This window comes from Pseudochaenichthys georgianus, chromosome 12, assembly GCF_902827115.2.
Source record: "Pseudochaenichthys georgianus chromosome 12, fPseGeo1.2, whole genome shotgun sequence".
NCBI classification, from domain to species: Eukaryota; Metazoa; Chordata; class Actinopteri; order Perciformes; family Channichthyidae; genus Pseudochaenichthys; species Pseudochaenichthys georgianus.
Window position 1 is genome coordinate 20,341,273 of NC_047514.1, and position 21,350 is coordinate 20,362,622.

General features: G+C 42.0%; 1 protein-coding gene across 1 annotated transcript in view; it reads right to left on the reverse strand.

The window, feature by feature from the left end:
• Nucleotides 1-15,292, reverse strand: part of rasgrf2a (Ras protein-specific guanine nucleotide-releasing factor 2a) — a 35,637-nt gene extending 20,345 nt beyond the window's left edge. The window contains exon 1 of the mRNA XM_034096324.1: nucleotides 14,614-15,292. Coding sequence (XP_033952215.1) covers nucleotides 14,614-14,892 — 279 coding nt within the window. The 5' untranslated portion in view covers nucleotides 14,893-15,292. The remainder of the gene's footprint in view (nucleotides 1-14,613) is intronic.
• Between the last annotated feature and the right edge of the window lie 6,058 nt (nucleotides 15,293-21,350).

Sequence of the window (21,350 nt, forward strand, 5' to 3'; positions counted from 1 at the left end):
ACTTCCTGATCATGAAACCTGACAGATATTGTTTCAAGGTAGAAAGCAGAAGTCCACATTTCAAAGCAGCGATTGGCAGCGTTACCTGGTATGCTTTTGTGGAGTCTCAACAACAAGATATGCGCACATAGCAATGACTCAAAGATTAAGGAAACATTAAAGCTACATTTGTAATGACCAAGTCATTCATTAATAACATGTTATACAATTCAAAAGGTACTCATGTTTTATTATGAGAGCAAACCTTTTACCAGCTGCTTCACTTTCCTCAACGTAAAAAGAACAAATGATAAATGCGACTTGCTGCATTATTTAGGCTCAACAGGGACTTTGTTTCAATCATTAATTCATCCATTTACCAACTTGTGTTTAAATCATGGTATGCACAATTTAAAAAGTACAAATTTGGGTAAGTTATTCTTCTAAACATGCTGACTTTTGTTTATGCATGAGTACATAGGCTGCAGTGACAACAAATAACACGTTTTTAGGCTGTAGAGTGTGGTTTTTGACAGACTTTAGCTTTACCTGGGGAATGTCTGGTTTAGTAGCCACACACACACACACACACACACACACACACACACACACACACACACACACACACACACACACACACACACACACACACACACACACACACACACACACACACACACACACACACACACACACACACACACACACACACACACACACACACACACACACACACACACACACACACACACACACACACACACACACACGCAGAAGTTTCTATTTTTGTAAATGTATGATATGCTTCAGAAGACGGGTGTTTGTTTTGAAACATCCGGCCTGAATGCACAAACAGATATTCCCCAGGTCTAGTTGTGAAGAGACATTGTTTTACGTTGCTTCCCATTTCTCCTACAGAGCTGGTTGTAACACCAAATAAATGTTCTCCAGAATCAGCAGAATCTGAACAGACAAGTCAACAACTGAGATATTGTGAGCATCACAAAGAGCCACCACAACAATGGTATCATCCTTTTTCCTAATACACTGCACACAGATGAGCATGAACAGCAGATTTCAAACGGTATACATACTTGCTTTGTTAGTTATAAAAGTTATATAGAAAAAGCAAACAATAAAAAAATAAATAATTGTATGCATTTTGGTAGATTTGCCTATTGAAAAGTAAGCCATGCATTGAAGGCAGTAACTTGCTGCACATATATTTGTTGCATTGCATTTAACATCTGACAGTATACTTTACACTGAGGCTGCTGCATGGAGAAAGTAGGCCTGTATAGTAATGATGTAACGATAAGCGGGTGAGAGACACTTGCTAGCGTGTGCCTGCTACGGACCAGAGAGGCTTAAGGGCTTGTTTGTTTGTGTGCGTGCGTGCATGAATGCATGTGTGATTGTGTGTGTGTTGGCGGGAGGGGAGGGGTTACATAACCATCAGGGCTCGTACAGCTCCTCGCATTGCTAATGCGGCTTGCCCGGCCACAAGCCTGCTCTAAGCTAGAGGATAACAATGAGAGGGACGGACAGACAGACACAGGGAGCTTTAAGCTGAGCATCGCACCGCACTCAGCCTCACTACGCCCCGTCACAAAAATCATCATCTCATCTGTCTGCCGTGCACAGACACTGATGTTCGAGCTCCTGCTTGGTTTCAGCTCACAATGTTTGAGACTCACTTACAACACGACCCGCAGGACATTGGTTTTGTGTTTGAATTATTTCGCTTCACTTACAGAGAGAGCATAAGACAGAAACTCATGAAGAACATGCATCAAAGCCCGATATCTCTTCCCTCTGTGCCATAGAGTTCCACCGTGTCCAAGAACTATACAAAAACACATCTCACTGGTTGACATGTTCCTGAATGACCATGAACAGAGGTACTGTACACACTGTACTTTGAAAATAGTCCTCATCACATTTCCTTCTGTCTGCGATGATACAAGACTACAGTGACCAGCTGTTTTAGGAAGGCACTGAGCCTTTTTAAGTGTTCTTGTTTGAAGTTTATTAAGATGTATGTCTTAAGTATGTACCAGTGGGTTTGGATCTGAAAAGCCACAACATTGAAAGTATTGAGAGACTTTCCAACTCACTGTAGACACATGGTATCCTAAATGGCACCTGGGTCGGTATAGATGAGACTTAACTCTTTAATTTATGCTTTTTTAGTTCATTTCAATGTTCAATTCTTTTTGATGAAAGAATTATGGAATTGATTTCCTCTCATTTTCTTTTTATTCAAGAAGCAAGTGGCTAGAGGCCACTTTGTAGACTAACAGGTATCTAAATAAAGAATCAAAAGTACTTTAAATAAGTGTTGCATCATCAAATGTATTCCTATCGACAAGAGAGTCAGTTTATTTATTCTCAGCTTATATTCATTAAGAATGTAAATGCATTAATTGTCTCAATCTTTATAAAACTTGAACACACACACACACACACACACACACACACACACACACACACACACACACACACACACACACACACACACACACACACACACACACACACACACACACACACACACACACACACACACACACACACACACACACACGTATACATCACTTCAGGGGACTTTACATTGACTTACATGCATTTCCTGGAGACTTATCCTAACCTTAACCATAACCAACACATGCCTAACCCTAACCCTTACCCTTAACCTTACCCTAACCCTAATCCTTAACAAGTCTTCACCCTAAAATGAATGATTCCCCTCATGGGGACCTCCAATCTGTCCCCATAAGGGCGGCGAGTCCCCACACGTGACTATGTAAACAGATTTAGGTCCCCACAAGTATAGTAATGCTAGGACACACACACACACACGCATGCGATTTGGCCCGTTCTTTGGAGGGATGAACACAAGTATTGCTCCCAGATAGACAGACATATCCACTCTGAGTACAGTTAAAGGTGGGCTACAAATAGCACAGGGACCAGCAGGGTGTAGTGGAGTCTGTGTGCAGTGGTGTTGGCTCTGTATTCAGACAGTGACTGCAGGCAAAAGGACCAGAAAGGAGGCTATTCTTAGTCGAGCACAGCAGCCTCCCAGAGCCACGCCACACGTTAGCTACCAACTCAGACAGGACTGCATGTTCAGACAGAATCCTGCTTTAGTATTCATTTAAATGCAACTTCTAACAATAAAATAATTGTTTTTAATTGAAAACACTCAACTGTTCTCATATATCAGAATCAAGTTTATTGCCAGGTACGTTTACACATACTGTACAAGGAATTTGCTTTGGTGTATGATGGAGCAAACAAAAACAACATGAGGAAATAAGGTGTAAGAGAAGGTCAAAAATATAACGATTATACAAAATAAATATTTTTGAAACACTATTAAGCATTAAGAAAATGCAAGTATTAACACCAAATGTAAATATGCAAAATAAACAAAAAAACTAAGTACATTACAATGAATAAATGAGCAACTGCAGTATATTGTATCTTAAAATGGAGGGCTGTTCAGATTATATATTTCTATAACTGTAAGAGTAAAGCTGTCAAACCCAAACAATTGCAAACAATATTTTAAAAGTCTAACTTAGCACACACTTATAATCGTATCCCCTCATGTTGTCCATCACAGATCGCCTCTATCGTTTATATTACTGCATAATTCTCCTCTTACTAAAATGTGTCCAGCGCTGTGTTTATTCAACTTGCTGTATAGTGCAAAAGTACATTAGCCACTCCAACTATCAACCCTTGTTGCCATGGAAACACATCAGTCAGATAGCCTATCAGCAGCATTAGCATAAAGCTAAAAGAGTGGGCAGGAGGAAGAACAAAATATTTCAAATGTGGTCAGACCTTACAAAATAAAATAAAAACAATTCAGTTTATTTAAAGGGGCCCTATTATGCTCAGTTTCAGGTTCATATTTGTATTTTGTGCCCCAACTCTGACATGCTTTAATGTTCAAAAAGGTTTCTCATACTGCCTGTGCTGCAGCAACTCTTTTCACCCTCTGTCTGAAACCAGAGCCCAGTCTACGATTGGTTAGCTGGCCGGCTCTGTTTGATTGGTCAACCACTTAGAGATGTCCCACCCCTTAGCCTTTCATGTAAAAAATGTTGCTTGCCAATAGTAGCGCAAGTGTTACGTAGTGATGTCATTGTGTTACTCAAGTTTACAAAGGAGTCCAATAGAGGCGTTTCAGACAGGGGGCGGGGTGTGTGGGAGAGAAACTCCCTCAGGGATGTTAGCCTTTGCAGACCATTTACATGCACAAAGACCTATAACACACTACAGGAAAGGGAAACCCCCCAAAAGCATAATAGGGCCCCTTTAACTTTAGATAAAAAGACTTCCCAGCTTGCCTAACCCAGAACAGACTGAAAAAAACGGAGATGTTTTATGTTTTTAAGCTTTTTATTGTCTTTCAGCGCATTGTTTTGGTATTTGCAAAATGCTAATTCATTGTTTTAGTTTGGGTTAAAAGGCAATATGAAATGATCTGATATAGATCGCAGGCCCTGAAATTGTGATATGCTTTGTATTTAAATCAGCAAATGTCATATTATTTCTAAATAATCGATATTTTGTATTGAGAAGTATCTTCTAATTTTGATCCATAGTGGCATCGTGTGATTGTTTCATCTTATTCATTGAAGCAAATGGTTGAAGACGCACATATATCATATTTATACAGGAAGTAAACAGATTAATGCTTGAATTGATCATAATGCAGGGTCTTACATAGATCACTGCCTTATTGTCTGTATGTTCTGACATGATGTAAGAAAACGCTCAGAAACAACCATAGGTTTCACTGAGTTGCTTGAATTTTGAGCCTGGATTATAATGTTTGCAGTGAATTAAGCACCAACTCGCAGCAGAGAGTTATATTGTCACTAATCCAATTAAGAGGGATGTGGCATCAGGTTCAGTGAGTAAACACTACTGTAGCTTTCCAGAACAACATTGAAACTGATGTAAACAACTCCATGTGGATTAATACTTTTTTATGGTACTTGTGGGTTTAAGTCGTTTATTTGGTCTCACATATCCACAAGCACTAATAAGAAACCAATAATGCAGCGGCAGAGGTGAAACATTTCTCAGACAAGAAAAAATATACTGCCTTTATACTGTATAACATCACAGTGAAAACAAAGAATGGCAGCTCTCCCTTTCACCGGCTTTACAAATAAGATTTGCCACAAAAAGATGGTACCTTGCGTATAACACAACTGAAGTCTTGTACAATCATCTACCCAGAAGAACTCATAACAAAAATGTGCCTTTACGCTTCATATAATGAACAATAAAAGAAGTACGTTTATCTTGACAAAACGATGAAAGCAAATAATAGCCATAATACATTTAAAATGACATCCTCCTTGCTGTGGTGGAATGTGAGTAAGTACATATACTGAGGTGTCCTTTAATTATACATCCAATTTATACTTCAGCTCCACTACTATATTGGAGGACACTATTGTACTTTTAACTGAACTATATTTATAGAAATTTTAGTCGCTTTGATTTTAGATACAACACATTACCACATATAATTTTCCACTGAGTGGTAATGATAATTGTATTTTAGTTAAGCAATATACAATAATATGAATATATCATGAAATATTTTACTTTGAATATCAATCAGCAACTATTCAAATAGACAACTTATTTTGCATAGTTTAATCTAATTCTTTGAATTTGTAAACCTCACAATATACTTCGATTTACGTTTTGAATTTGCAAAGCCGAATCGTAAGATTTAACTTCACAAAGATGAGCATAAATAAAAATATTTAAGTGTTCTAAAGGTAACCATTGTGAAGTGATTAACTCACTGTTAGGTGGACCGTTTCCTATTATATTTGTATTTGTATGGCTTTTATTTGCTCAAATAAATAATTCCTCATTAAAGTCACTCACTCTCAGTAGTTCAAATCTAGGACGAGAGGAACACTGAAGACATCACAGACCTGATCACAGGCATGTTAATGAACAGCATTATGACCAGCCACAGAAACAGGACACTGAATATGTCCTATCTGTGCAGAGACTGGATATCAAATGAGCCGAGTTACCAATTTCACAAGAGTACTTTGATGCTCTCTGATGTTTTATCCGACTTTAATGTCGCTGCATTAGAAACCAGCTTTAGATTGAGCTCACACTGGCCTCCATCAGCCGGAGATCAAACAATGAGTGTGTCTGTGTCGTGAATCTAGAGAGGCTGCTAATGTCTGGATGTTAGATGAGTTTCTTCTGACACAGAACTGCATCTCTATGCATAAAAACTATGGTAAAATGTCAAATAAAAGTGAATTAAAGTATTCATGTTCTTACAGCTGTAGCTCCTACAGTTAGTTGATCCAAAAATGAATCTGCAACTACTTTGATAATGGATTTATCGTAAAAATGCCAAACATTTGATGGTTCCTCAGTGGATTTTGCTGCCTTATGCCTTATAGATATTTTATTTTCATTTTGCTTGGACAAAACAAGACATTTGATGAAGTCATCTGGAGTTTAGGAATAATTGTGATGTGAATTTTCAGATTTCTGATTGTTAAGGAATAAACAATACATTAAGAAAGAATCAGAACCAACTCCGGTTTACACATACAAGGAATTTGATTAATTAAGATGAAAACTAAGAGCAGATGTTATATACATATAATAAAATGTATTTTAAAAAATCATTAAAACATGTTAACAGGAAATGTAAATATACAAAAATGGGAATACAATAACAATGTCAAAGTACTGTGAAAAATGTTTGCATTAGATTTAGTGTGGAAGGGCTGTGCTGTTTCATAAGTGGTAGTATTGTGCATGAACTACTATCACCCTCATCCACCTACACTGGTTGCCGGTCAAGTCCTGCATATCTTACAAAGTCCTCCTCCTTACCTACAAGTCCCTCCATGCCCTTGCCCCCCATCCTTCACCCACATGCCCCATCCTTCACCCACATGCCCCACCCCAGAACCTGCGGTCCTCAGACTCTGGCCTGCTTACCACCCCCCGCACCAAACTGCGAACCTTCGGGGACAGAGCCTTCAGTGTGGCAGCCCCCACCCTCTGGAACGCTCTCCCTGCGGAGATTCGCAACAAACAGAAGCATCAATCTCATTACGCCAATCCTGATTGGCTGGTGATCTTGACGTCGGCGTCAGGGGAAATCACCCCCTATAAGTAGCTTGCGCCACAACGCATGCGTCATTCAAACACCTCTTCTCGCTTCAGAGCACATCTCTACAGTAGCCGGGCAAGCTTCACTGTCCACAGACTGAACCCAAATACCCATTTCGGTCGACGGGCGCTCGCCGGCTATTCCTTCTGCTTCGTAGGAAGACGGTAGTACTAACGCCGTTAGTATTTAAAATCGACCTCGCCCTTCTCTTCACGAGAAAGTAAGGTAGGTCTGATTTTTTCAAGCTAGCAGCACACCTGTTGCTAGCTCGCTCCCTCTCTACCGACACCACGGTAGCGAGGAAGTTTTTCTTTTCTCTCCTCCACGGAGGGGAAAAGGATTAAAAAGGAGCATACTGCCACACCAGTCAGTATTCTCCGGGAATAAAAGACCCACACCGTCCTTTTCTCCGGATTAAGGACAAGGTGGTTTTACCTTTTTTCCCGTCCCACCTGTCGACAGCGGGCCCTCTCCACGCCACGAGGCGACAAAGATGGACGCCCCTCTCCCTCACACCAGAGGAGTCAGGGACTCGGTGGCTCGACTCTGCGGCTGCGGGTTGAAGATCTCGGGCACAGACACACACCAGGTCTGTTCGTCCTGCCTCGAGCTGGACTATGAGGAGGACGAAGAGGAGGACGCCCTGGCGTTCCTCCTGTCCGAGTCAGATGAACAGGAAGAGGACACCTTCATGTCATCGGCCCAGGCTGCAAAGCCTGGAGCGAGGGCTGCTCTCCCGGGCGACAGCACACCAGCTTCGCCCGGTCTGAGCATGGACCTGCAGGCCGTGTGCAAATGCGCTGCGGTCAGACTCAACGTCCCGTGGCCTGAAATGGCCAAGGAGACCTCCAGGTCCCGCTGTTTGGGGAAACATCTTCCCCAAACAGCGGGCAAAAGGAGGCAACTCCTTCCGGTCTTCCCAGAAATGTTGGATGAAGTGTCGGTCTTGTGGAGAGACCGGCCCTTCAGCAACAAGGTCCCAATCCAGGGTGCCTCCTCCCTGGACTGCGACGGAATGGAGAGGCTCGGCCTGCTCCGCATACCGCCCATGGAACCGCTGGTAGCGGCCCACCTTCTACCAAAGGTGGGCCCCTCACCGAGCAGGAACCCCACGCTGCCAGCAAAGTCGGACCGTTTTCAGTCAGCAATGACTGAAAAGGCCTACAAAGCGGCAGCGTTGTCCGCCAGGGCCCTGAATGTGTCCTCGCTGTTAACCGCCTACCAAGCGGAGCTCTGCGAGGACCTGTCGGGTAACCCGGGGGCAGCCACTCTGGACGAGATGGCAGCGGTCACGGACATTTGCCTCCGTGTCCAGCGCTGCGCCGTCCAGGCCACAGGCAAGGTAATGGGGATCATGGTGGTGCAGGAAAGAGCGAGATGGCTCAACCTCACCAACCTGTACCCTGTACATTATGTTGTATGTCATCCTTATTGTTGTTCTGTTGTTTTTATGTTACATGTGTAACTAATGTCCTGCAGGTCACCCTTGAAAAAGAGATCTTTTGATCTCAAGGGGCTTCACCTGGTTAAATAAAGGCTACAAACAAACCTCCCTGACCGAGAAAAGGAAGATGTGCTGGATATGCCCATCGTTCCCGAGGGAATTTTCGGCTCCGCTCTCGCCTCCATGCAAAGGAGGTGTGAGACGAAGAAGAAGGAGGACGAGGCACTCCACCTCTGCCTGCCTTCGCAGCGGCAGTCCTTCACCCAAGCGAACTCTGCTCGGTTTAAAGCACCGGACAAGCAGAGGTCGCAGCCCACCCCGAGTCCCCAGCCCAGGCTGGAGACAAGGGCAAGTTGGCCGAGAAAATCTCCGGTTCCGGCTGCAGCTCAGGCTCAGCCAACCCAGAATTTCGGCCAGCAGTCGAGGAAGAAGAAGCGAGCGGCGTGACAGCCCCTCCTTCTCCCCTCCGTGAATGTGTTCCCGCCGCCTCGAGAGATGCCTAAACACCATCCTCAAGTCCGCACAAACACATGTCGCACATTGATTGATTCCTCTGTCATAAAACATTTGCCGCTGACGCATCCAGGCTTCAGGCCGAGGGCGCAGCTCAAAAAAAATGAAAAGAAAATCAATGAAGCCAATAAACAGCCCGTCAATTGTTCCCCTTCTGAGAGCAGCTACGACATCTCTCAAAAGGCGGATTACTGACAGGTCTGTGAAGGCACCACCGCCACGCGCACGCGCAGTGCCGGCTGGGGCTTTAAGGGCACCACCGTCACACGCATGCGCAGTGCCGGCTGGAGCCGTAAGCGTGACATCTCAGCTGGCTCTAAGGAGCATACAGCAGGAGATACTCACGACATGCAGGGTTTAGTTTTAGTTTGGTTATTATGTAATGCGTAGTGGCACTACACTCGACTTTTCTAGTACGGGAAGCGCCTACGGGTGCTGTCCTTTCACGGAAGGTGGTCACCACGGACGCAGGTCAGACAGGCTGATAGGGTATTTACGAATGCCGCCCGGTGAGAGGTCTCCAGAGCAGAGACCTCCAGCGGGCGCACATAAATCACCCGGAGCGTTTAGCAGTGTTCCCCACCCTAAAACGCTTCCTGCCTTCTCTCAGAGGACACCATGTCCTTGTGAGGACAGACAACACGATATCGTGTATGAACCGCCAAGGGAGGTTGCGTTGTCTCCAGTCACACACACTGGCACACAAACTGATCCTTTGGAGCGGCAGACGTCTCCTCTCTCTGAGAGCGACACAGGTACCGGGAGTGATGCACCTAGGGACAGAACTACTGTCCAGAGGTGCACCACTCTATGCAGACTGGACTCCTCATCCAAGGATCGGGAGTCCGCTGTGGGTGCGTTACGGCGGAGCTGCGTTAAATCTGTTCGCATAAAGAAAGAATGCTCAATGACAGCTGTTCTCTTTAATGCACGATTTAAACGCACTGTTAGGCGGGGACGCACTCGTACACGATTGACCTCCAGGTCCTCTGTACGCGTTCCCACCCCTGGCTCTGTTACCCCCAACTCTGGCCAGAGTGAAGGAGCAACGCCACACACTTAGTCTGATGTTTCCGCCCTAGCCCGCAACGTACGGGCTGGCGGGGATATATCAGCTGCTGTGCGGGCAGCCATGGCAGCCCCCACCATGCAGGGACAGATTGTCCCAGGCGGGGGGGGGGGGCGATCTTTCACAATCTGAATACAGTGGGACTCCCTCAGAAGGTGATAAACACTATTCAGAGTGCGAGAGCTTCCTCCACCAGGTCTCTTTACGACTGTAAGTGGAGGGTGTTTGAGGAGTGGTGCCTTCAAAAAGGACACATCTCTTTTCAATGTCCTGTCGGGGTGATTTTATCATTCCTACAGGACTTGATCGATAAACACAGAGCTTTCTCCACGATCAAGGTGTACCTGGCTGCTATTGCTGCATGCCATGTGGGCTTTGAGGGTAAGACGGCTAGCCAACATCCTTTGGTTTGCCGTTTTATGAAGGGAACTCGCAGGCTCCTCCCTGTCTCCAGGTCACTGGTGCCCTTATGGGACCTGGCAGTGGTTTTAAATGGGCTCAGAATGACCCCATTTGAACCCCTGGAAGGAGCTGACATGAAACATCTGTCACTCAAGACAGTGCTGTTACTGGCCCTGGCATCCGCTAAACGGGTCAGTGATATCCATGCACTGTCTGTACATCCCTCATGCACTCAGTTCGCCCGAGGGCAAACGAGAGTGTTGTTGAAACCCAACCCTGCCTTTACACCAAGGGTGGTTGGTTCGTGTACCCCAATCGACATTGAGGCATTTCCTCCGGGGAGCAGCAGCAGGATCTGTTGTGTCCAGTCCGGGCTTTACACACATATATGGACAGATCAAAGGAGCTTCGTCTTAATGACCAACTCTTTGTGTCCTGGGCTAACCCTCACAAGGGCAAGCCTGTTACTAAGCAACGGCTCTCCCACTGGATTGTGGAGGCAATTGCTTTGGCCTACACGAGTCAGAATTTGCAAGCACCTTCGAGTCTGCGGGCTCACTCGACTCGGGCCTGGCTACATCCTGGGCTTTGTTCAAGGGTGTTTCCATCCAAGACATCTGTGCAGCGGCGAGCTGGTCCTCGCCGCTCACTTTTGTCCGCTTTTACAGGCTAGACGTCTCCGCTCCAAGCGTGGCCCGAGCAGTGCTGGGCACCTTGTTGAGTCGGGACTCTACCTGTTAAATTCTGGTTGATCGGTGATTTTCCCATAGTGAGACATCTCACTTCATGTTACTCTGAGGACTGGGGTTACGTAAGTAACCTATAGATTTCACTCTTCTTTTTCGTCTGCCTCCTGCTAACGATACCTATCTGGTAACAGGTTTTACATGTGAGCTGCAAACGTCCAACAACGCAAAACACTCTACTCTGGGAAAATGTTCTTTTAAAAAGGCCTGTAATGAAACAAATGAACAATGACAATGTGCAAAAACAACAACCAGAGGCAAACTGGGTATTTGGAGTAAAAACTGCCCTCCTTGTTCTTTGCCCAGCCAAGCACAATTACTGAACACTCCTTTATCTCCAGAGATGCAGTTATGAGTGTTTCTCTGCAGGAGAAGGACCAGCTGTTGCTGCAGGGAAACTACAATGGACACATACTGGCTCTGCTGAGAATACAGTGATTGCTCTCAAGTGGGGATGAAAAGATGCACAGACGATAAACCCAGACTGAATTTCTATGGGGATTTTTAGGTGTTGAAAAAAAAAAGATTAATTTGAGGTTTCCCCAAAGTGTGCCTTTTCGTTTTGTACGAACATATTTGGGTGGGGGGGAGAATTTAACTTCATATTTTTCTTTCTAAAGAAGCAGGACTCTCCCAACTGCTATTAGTTCCTTTGAACACTCCCTTTGACTAAACAACATGTTGGAGCTCTGCAAGTATTTTCCAGGGTATAATGCAAATGTGGGAAAAATGTCTGTTGTATGAAGCCTTTTGTGTCTGACTGTCTTTGCCAAGTTTCATGTCGATTTATCCAATAGTTGGTAAGGACCACCAAAGTCATCTCAATTAGTTTTCTGGAGAATATGAGTGTCTTTACAAAATGATGTGCCAATCTATCCAATAGTTATGAGATTTTCAATCTATATTGCAATGATGAGAAGCATCCCTGTTGGACAGTGTTTACCAATTTAAAGTAAACATTTAATTTCAGCAGAGACATTGATTTTCACAATATGGCTGGGCATGAGGGAAATTAGCAGTATGTCAATGTTACAGAGAAATATTGTCAGAGGTGCTAACTTCTCTGTAACAGCAGCTTTGCTTTCTGATGTGATGCAGACTACATTTTAGCACACATCCAAATCACCTAGTTGAGCCTTTGTACCTTAGTCTCCACATATCATATAAAGCCCCCAACACATTTTAAATATGTATAAAAGGGAATTTAAAAGAGGGATGCACTCTTTGCTAAAGACAGTGATAAATCCCCAACAGTAATCCATGTACTGACATATTGGACCCATTACCTCATGTTGGATTGTGATGAGGAAAACAAAGCTCCGATACAGAGACAGGAATATCGTTCTTTATAGACAAAAGCCTTTATAACCTGTAGTGCACACAAAAAGATGTAATCTCTTTTATATAAACAGCTCTCACAGGGGGAAGCCTGAAATGAAATAAAACTATGAGGTATGAATACAATTAAAGAAACTCCCTTGTCAGACTCTTCAATAACAATAAAAAAGGACATTTTTAAAACAATATTCATTACATAACTGCAATATGTTTTGTCGTGATAGGCTGAGTCTTATTTGTCATTAATAAGGTAGGAACGTATTTGTGTTCTCTTCACGATCTCTCACAGTTTAAAATGTCAATAAAATGAAATACATAGACTTGAGAACAGACTTATTAGGGCAGTTTCAATGACAAATGTAACTCCATACTTGCAAAAGAATCACCCCAAAAATGGGAACAAAGTGTAGGCGGACAATGTCCAAAATGTATATATAGTATGGTTTTATTCTGCCTCTAAATAATGTGAAGTCATGACTGAGTCTGGGTGTCATAAGCAGCATTTCTCCAAAGAGGCATGACAGATAACCTGCATTTTGATGAGAAAATTAGATTCAACCCATATAATCTAAGTGCTATTATAGTTTTGAAAATAAACACTCGTCTATATCACACCTGCTGCTGATGAGATGAACCACATCAGCAGCACAATATGGGTCATTTAAAATTAGCTCCCAGAGAACAGATATTTTCATAGGGGCTAACTGTGTTGACAACTCAAGTGTATCAATAGTATCAGGGCCTGTATGTGTACAGACAATCTTTATATAGGACGTTGTGGTGACCACCTATTTAACCACTGGGACATAATTCAAACTTGGAACTACAGTTGCGGTTATTGTTCCCACACGGACATGTTATGGGTTACCTATAAATAGTGTGTGCCCTCTTGGCTCTCTCTCTTGTCGACCCGGGCTGCGACCCGACAACATGTCCTTTGCAACTTGTGAATACATTACTATTCTTGCACCTTCCTTGCACCGCCTCTGACTCCATATCTCTCGGCACTACAACGTGTTACTTTGCACACGATACAGAGTACAGGATCTCACAGCAATACAAGAGACTGGTGTGATGTGTTCAGGAACGTATTATGTAAATGACTATACTGCAGAACATGAAGTTGTACATAAGAGAAGTCTGTATAAACTCAATAGAGGAGGATCAAGTGAACCTTAGAGCTCAAATGTTTTTTCAAATAATCAGTGGACCGAAACTGAAACAGCACCGGTTTAGATAGAAGTAATTTGTAGGAAAAATCCACTCAGATGTGAATATTTTCTTTGACTTAATAGTTTAGGGTTTTAGACTTTAAGCCAAACATAACATGCAACTACAGAGTTTTTAATCAGGTAGACACTAGCTGAGGAAATATCGTATTGAAGTCTGTAGACCGTAACACTTTTTGGTATTGTAAATAATTCATATTTGTAGTGATTAAAAATGTAAAACTAGGCTTTTAAAGACAAAGGCGTATAAACAAACTGTATGATACTTTAATTTCTTACATTATTATTCTGTTTTTACCTATGTATTATAGTGAAACTATTTCACAACCTTTAACTGTTCTCTAATAATGTTTTTGAATAATTGTCACTAAAGATATATACATTTTATAGTAGTGCATGTCCTTTTCTTGTATGTTGGGTTCCTGGCTGCATCACAGAAGTGCTGAAAATGTGCATTCTGAATGTAGAGGAAATACTATAGTTACTAGTAGAAGTGGAAACAAACACAGATCAATGCATACAAAGTTAGCCGAAAGGAAGCAAAATGAGGCTCAAGAGGAAACATTTATTTAAAAAGAAAAAGGAATAACTTAATTACCTAAATCACAAAGAAATACAACAGTACCCTTATTTATTTTTTAACTGTGGTCCATCTCCACTGCCCCCTGTCTCCCGCTCTCTTTAGTGGGGCTCACCTGCTGTTTCTCCACCGGCTCCTTGCTGATGGCGGAGACTTTGGGTGCAGGTGCCCGCTCGCACGTGCATCCCTCCAGCAGGTATATGCCGGAGGGTCTCGAGCTCTGGTCGTTCTCGAAGTAGAAGAGCACGTTCTGGTAGAGGGCGAAGTACTTCTCGGTCCAGCGGCTGTTCTCCGTGGTCTTCTTGCTCAAGAAGCCGCGCTTTGAGCCCTCTTTACGGGCAACCACAGACAGAAACAGAGCGTGGCCCTCGTTGTACCGCACGCCCTTCTGCATTTTATGTCCACCCGGATTTTGGTTTTTATTTTAGGTGCCAACTTTCAAACAGTAACCCGAGGCATCACATCACATCCCCACTAGGCGCTCACTGCCGTGGGTAGAACGCGCTTCAAAACTCCGTTAGCAGGGAAAGGTAATCCAGGTTTACCATGGTACAGAAAAGTTAGTCCGCGGTGCAGCTCACATCACACTCAGCAGCTCACTGCCAGATTACAGCTCTAATGTCGGCTTTCCCAGAAAAAGCAGAGCCTGCAGGAAACACTTCAGCATGTTCCAAAGTTTGCAGGAGTTACCGGGCGCTGGGGAAATGTATCAAAACGAGAAAGCTTATCGTCCCGGCAGCGACGCAAAACAGAAATAGATTGAGGGAACAGACGGTGAAAACAGAATCACGATGGAGATCAACGGTAATCGGCTTTGACACCAATTTAAAGAGACAGGTCGCTGCAGCCTGCCGCCGCGCGCTGCGCCTCACAGGAGCGCACGAGCCCAGGAACGCCCCGAGGTGCAGGTGCGCAGGGGCGCGTGAAGGGGCCAAAAGTGTACACTGTAGTACAGTGAGTCGTTTTGTCTGACATCTTATATATACAGTCTATGGCTGACATCCATGTTGGATTAAAGGAGCGATACACATATTTCTTTAGCTTTTTGTTTGTTCAATTTTAAGTGCATTACTTTTTCGTTTTGTGTCTCACAAGTATCTCAAAACAACGTATGATGACATTCACTTGTTTTTTCTATCTCCAACTACTTAACCTTCATATTAACTTTGACTACAATTGAAATTGCTTTCATGCACAGTTTGACTTTCAGCCATCTGATGCCCCCTAATTTTCTTTTCCTTCTAACTTTGCGTTCATAGTAGGCTTACCTTAAGTAACTTTGCCTTTCTTTTCATTTGTAAAATGTAATATGGCTTAATACAATGTACAAGATAGATAAAACACACATTGAAATCATTTTATAAACCTATTAGGCTACTCGAGGATGAACAAAATAAATGATTACAGCAACTCTACCATCTCTTAGACGTGAGTTTTGTTTTTGGACAGACATGTGAATATATCCTTTAATCCACATTAACTGTTGGGTCACCGACTTCACAACAATTCCAACTGATAATTTCACACAAATGTCTAATTTAAATTGAGGACATTTTGGAAATACAGTCATTTAAACTGCGATACACACAATATCCCTGCGTACCAGAGGTCTTTGCATCTTTCTCAGTCTTCACACACGCACACACACACACACACACACACACACACACACACACACACACACACACACACACACACGCACGCACACACACACACGCACGCACACACACACACACACACACACACACACACACACACGCACGCACACACACACACAGACACACAGAACAAAAGCAGAAGTTTCTATTTCTGTAAATGTATGATATGCTTCAGAAGATGGGTGTTTGTTTTGAAACTGCCTTTGAAACAGATGTTGCTTAAGTAGACGATGTGTGTGTGTGTGTGTGCGTGCGTGTGTGTGTGTGTGTGTGTGTGTGTGTGTGTGTGTGTGTGTGTGTGTGTGTGTGTGTGTGTGTGTGTGTGTGTGTGTGTGTGTGTGTGTGTGTGTGTGTGTGTGTGTGTGTGTGTGTGTGTGTGTGTGTGTGTGTGTGTGTGTGAATGCATGGAGACAGATGTTAAATGTGCATACATTCGTGTGTTTTTTTTTACTAAGCTCCCACAGAGCTGTTTGCATTTCACTTCTGTTCACTGTGCATGACGTGGTGGTTGATTGGAGGGATGGAGGAGTATTAACCCCCCCCCCCCTCCAGCCCTCAACCCTCCAGTTGCAGAGGTCAGGGTCTGGCTGAGGTCGGGTAAATGCAACTGGGGTGGACCTGGTGTAACAGATAACACATGTATCACACCATCAAAAGACACAATGTCACGCACAGACGATGCCAGTCTAATCTGTTAGGCAGCTTAGTATCAGTTTACTGTGATGAAGTCTAACCCGACTCCACGCTGACCTGCTTACAGTGCTGGGGTGTAACTGAGTACATTTACTCGGGTACTGCACTCAGGTTCAAATTGGTGTCAAAATTATGGAATATTAATTTAGATCACTTTTAAGAAAAGCAGTAAAGCTTTACATTTGATAAGCCGTATTCATATAACATTTGTAGTTTCTCCTAACATTTTAATAATCTAATGATATTATATATCATAGAATAAAAGTCAAAGGGGACATTTAGTTCTGCATTGAGTACTCTGAATATACTCACAATATGTGTCATTTTCACTGAAGGAATTTTAACAGAAACATTTCGTTTCCTGATACTACTTTTACCAAAGTAAAGGGTCAGAATATTTCCTCCACAACTGCAGACCACAACTTTCATTTCATAGAGAGCATATGTCACAGAGTATATCTTTCAGCAGATCCCACCCACACCAGCAGTGCTGACGGAGGATAATGAAACCCACGCTGCTGCAGAGCTGCTCCCAGCTGCTAACACAGGAAGCAGTAAGGGACTGCACACCAACTCCTGTAACCCCCCCGATCCCCAAACTATTCTGCTCTGATGCAAATAAAGCATGCTGTAGGAAAGTAATGGAGAAACAACTAAATATTAATAATACATTTTAAATATTAAGTACAAAAAACTGTTTAAAAGAGCTTTAAAAAGTTAAACCAGGATTGAAACAATAAGGACAAATGAGGCAAAATGTTGAATATAAAAAGGCAAAGAATGAGACATAACATAAATAGTGAATTAAAATAACACAGATAAGATATATAAACTTATGTTATTTTTGTATAATCTGGATATGATCTTTTGATGATTAAATGTAAAATTCTTTACAAAATCACTGAAAATAGTGAAAAATTGCCATCATTTTTTAATTGCCGAAACTAACTTTATCAACCTGCTTCATATATCCTCAAAAATATGTATTTTATTTATTTATATAATAACAGAAAAGATAATAAACAGCACAATTAGTTAAAGCTTAAACCCCAGGATATATTGCATTTTTCAGCAAATAAAAAAATTAGAAAATCATTTTAGAATATTTGTAATTGAATCTAAAATGCTAATTAAAATGTTTTGATTTGAGGATAAATGATTACATAATGTATTGTTCCAGCGTTCAATAAAATAATGTCTTAGATTGTTCATTTTTTCTAGTAAAAGGAAAAGATTTAAATGTGGATGTATCAATCAAGGGTTTATAGGTAAACAGGCACCTATAAAGTCTTTGTGAGCAAACACATCAACCACTGAGGTAGATTAACCTCATCCTGTCGCGTCTTATCAGATCCAAAGCTTTACAGACAGACATCCAGCGTCCACAGGCAAACATTGGGAATGCTGACAAATGAAAAAGTCTCATTGCAGCTTAATATCATGAGCGTAGCCGCAGGGAGATAGAAACAATCCCCCCGAGGTTAAAGGAGAGGGCAAGGACATGTTGCATCACTGCGGCACCAGACCGATGCTCAGTTTACACTCATTTCAGCCTGAAGGGGAGACAGTTCGACAAATCAAATCAAGTTTTATTTATAGAGCACATTTAAAAACGATTTTTGGTCGAGCCTAAGTGCTGTACATGTATTAAAAGCACACTACAATAACATAAGAAAGAAAAGACAAGAATTTGCAACAGAAAACCAAGTGTGAAGAAGCACTCAGATCTGTCACTTCAGCAAGTGCAGGCCCCTCCCAAGGGTCCCCAAATGAATCTAAGGACTTTTAAGATGATTCATGGGAAAGGAAATAAGAAGAAACTAAGTTTGCATACACACATTTGTATTAATTAATTCAAAAAGGTGATAATGAAACGTCCAAACTATTCATTGGAAATGTTATATTTTGATTTTAAATCTTAATTTGAAAAGTAACTTCAGTTATCAGAAATATATAAAAGTCAGGAGTTCAATATTTCCCTCCCTAGTTCAAACTGAAAATATATATTATGTGCACATTTAAATATGAAATATGTGTTATGTGCCAGTCCAATAAATACACTACGTAAAATAATATGAACAGGTTGATGATCAGAAAAATAACTCACAAAAAGTTTTGTTTTTGTGTTTGCAAACCGTGTCATAGCCTGAAGGAAACAATGCTGATAAGAAAGGCGATACTAAAGCAAAACAGTAAAGTTATATAAAGAAACCAAAACAACCCGCTGAAAGATGATGAAAAGGCTTTTCAGAGCTGAGGGGAACTCAAATTCTGCATATTTTCAATGTGAGCGACACTTTTACCATAAAACATTGTTATTTCGATCATTGATTATATATTAAAAATCAATTAAGCTTTCAAGTAAAATAAGTGTTTAAGTCAAGTCATTTGCAAAGCCACAAAGTCCTTATTAGAATTTGAAATCTATTCTTACAGTGTAACAAGATAACAATCTGATGGAGTGATGACATGAACAGTTTTTTTTTTATCGTGAGTGATAAGTCACACTGGGTGGTCTCGTGTATAGGGACATAAGGGGCTTTAATAACAGCACTCTCATCTGTAGATATAGCCAGCAAAGGATTATGGGGGATTACTATCACTGTGTGTCTGCCACTATGACCGCTGCACATAAATCACCAAACATTACTGATCAGGATCTGCATTGTTTCTGTTGCACAACGTGGATCAGCTGATCTATTTACAAGCTGCTGCTGCATTTCTTCTGTTTATGCCTTGAAACACTTTAAATTCAAAGATGCTCTTACACAACACTGCAGTCTTTTAGTCGAAATATATGCATGCTGTGTAATATATCTGTGCTTTGAACTACAAAACATAACAGAAATATACTTTGAACAAAGCTCCCTTTGTCTCCGTGGTTAGCTTTTTTCACCAAAATAGATCCTGTTTGTCGGTCAAAGCAGCAGGGGGAGAACAGCTCCCACCTTGAGATGTATTCAGGTGAGTGTAGATGCTGACAGTTCAGGTCTATTATTCTCCAGGGATGTCTGATGACGTTGACAAGATGTCAGTAGGCTGAGGTTCATCTTAACATACGGGATCATCCCCCTATGGGAGACACATGTCCAGATAAATGATCTTGGAGCTGAGTCAGACGTGGATAGATCAGTGATTTAAGTGGAGGTACATACTGTATATTCTTACTATAGGCAGGCAGGTAGGCAGAGGATCACAAGTCAGGCAGTCCAAACGTATCCAAAGGAGTTGTGAAAAAAGCGTTAGTCTGTGGGTCTGACCGGTAAAGGGCTTTATGTGTCAGAGTATTGAAAGCCAAAGACAGAAAGGAATAAGAAACATTGCAACTATGATAAACTGTCCAGGAGTCAGTGGCAATATAGACTGATTCAATGTCTGCAGGACTAATGAGGAAAGAGAAAGGTGGGCCTGGGAAATCCAGAGATGAGGGGGAAAAAGAAGTGCAAGGGAATCTGGTTGATGGAGAGAAAATGACAATGCAAAGCGATAAAGGGAACGGAGTGTGGTCGTAAAAGATACAGAAATAAGATTAAACTGAAAACAATATTTAGTGTTCAATGTCACTTCATGTGACATGTTCCAAATAGTTTTGTTCAGTGGCTTTGATGGCAATCTAACACATGCTACTCATCTCAATGCGATATCATGAGAATGTTCACGTTTAAATGCACTGTCTGTCTGCATGAATATTTAAATGAATAACGTAAAAAGTACTACAATACAATACTTTAGAAAGATTATTTGTAAACGGATAAAACTATGAAGGTACCAAAAGTACAATTCCCCATCATGATGAATAGTTCATTTCAGAATATAATATATTATACAGTTTGATTTGAATAAGTGATGCATTTATGTGTACATTACAGTATGATGTATTCCTGCATACTATTTTGTATTAATAATCTTTTGTTAGTAGAAATTAAAACTTTAAAATAAATGTAGTGTTTAAAGAGTTACATGTACTTTTAGTACAATGTAAGTGTGAAGTTGCAAAAAATGGAAATACTCAAGTAAAAGTACAAGTACCTACAAATTCTCCACTGGTTAAAAGACACTTTGGTTTAAGGTTTGTGAGCTGTTTTAAGGAACACTCTAGGTATCCCAAACTGTTTTGGGAAAACTTAGAGATTGAGCAGGATCAGTGACAGGCATGGTGGATGTGCATGAAACAAATCTCCCTAAGAGGACCATCAAGCAGGTGCCTCTGGTGAGTCATGGAGTCTGAACATACCGTCCCGTGGGTGTCTCTGTTCCTGGCTGAGGGTATTTGTTCACCGCGCTGATTTCCATCAGGGCAGAGGGGGAGCAGGACGCCTGTGTCCCTGAGCAAGACTCCCAGAGAGGATCCTCCCCTGCCTGGAACAAACACCAGACATTCACATCATTAACAGAAGTTATTCTACAATGTTGTAAAGAAAAGCCAACTAGCTTCGCAATGTCAAGCGATCTGTTCTTTATTTGAGGATTTACTTTGTCTGCTACTGTACATTTGTACTGC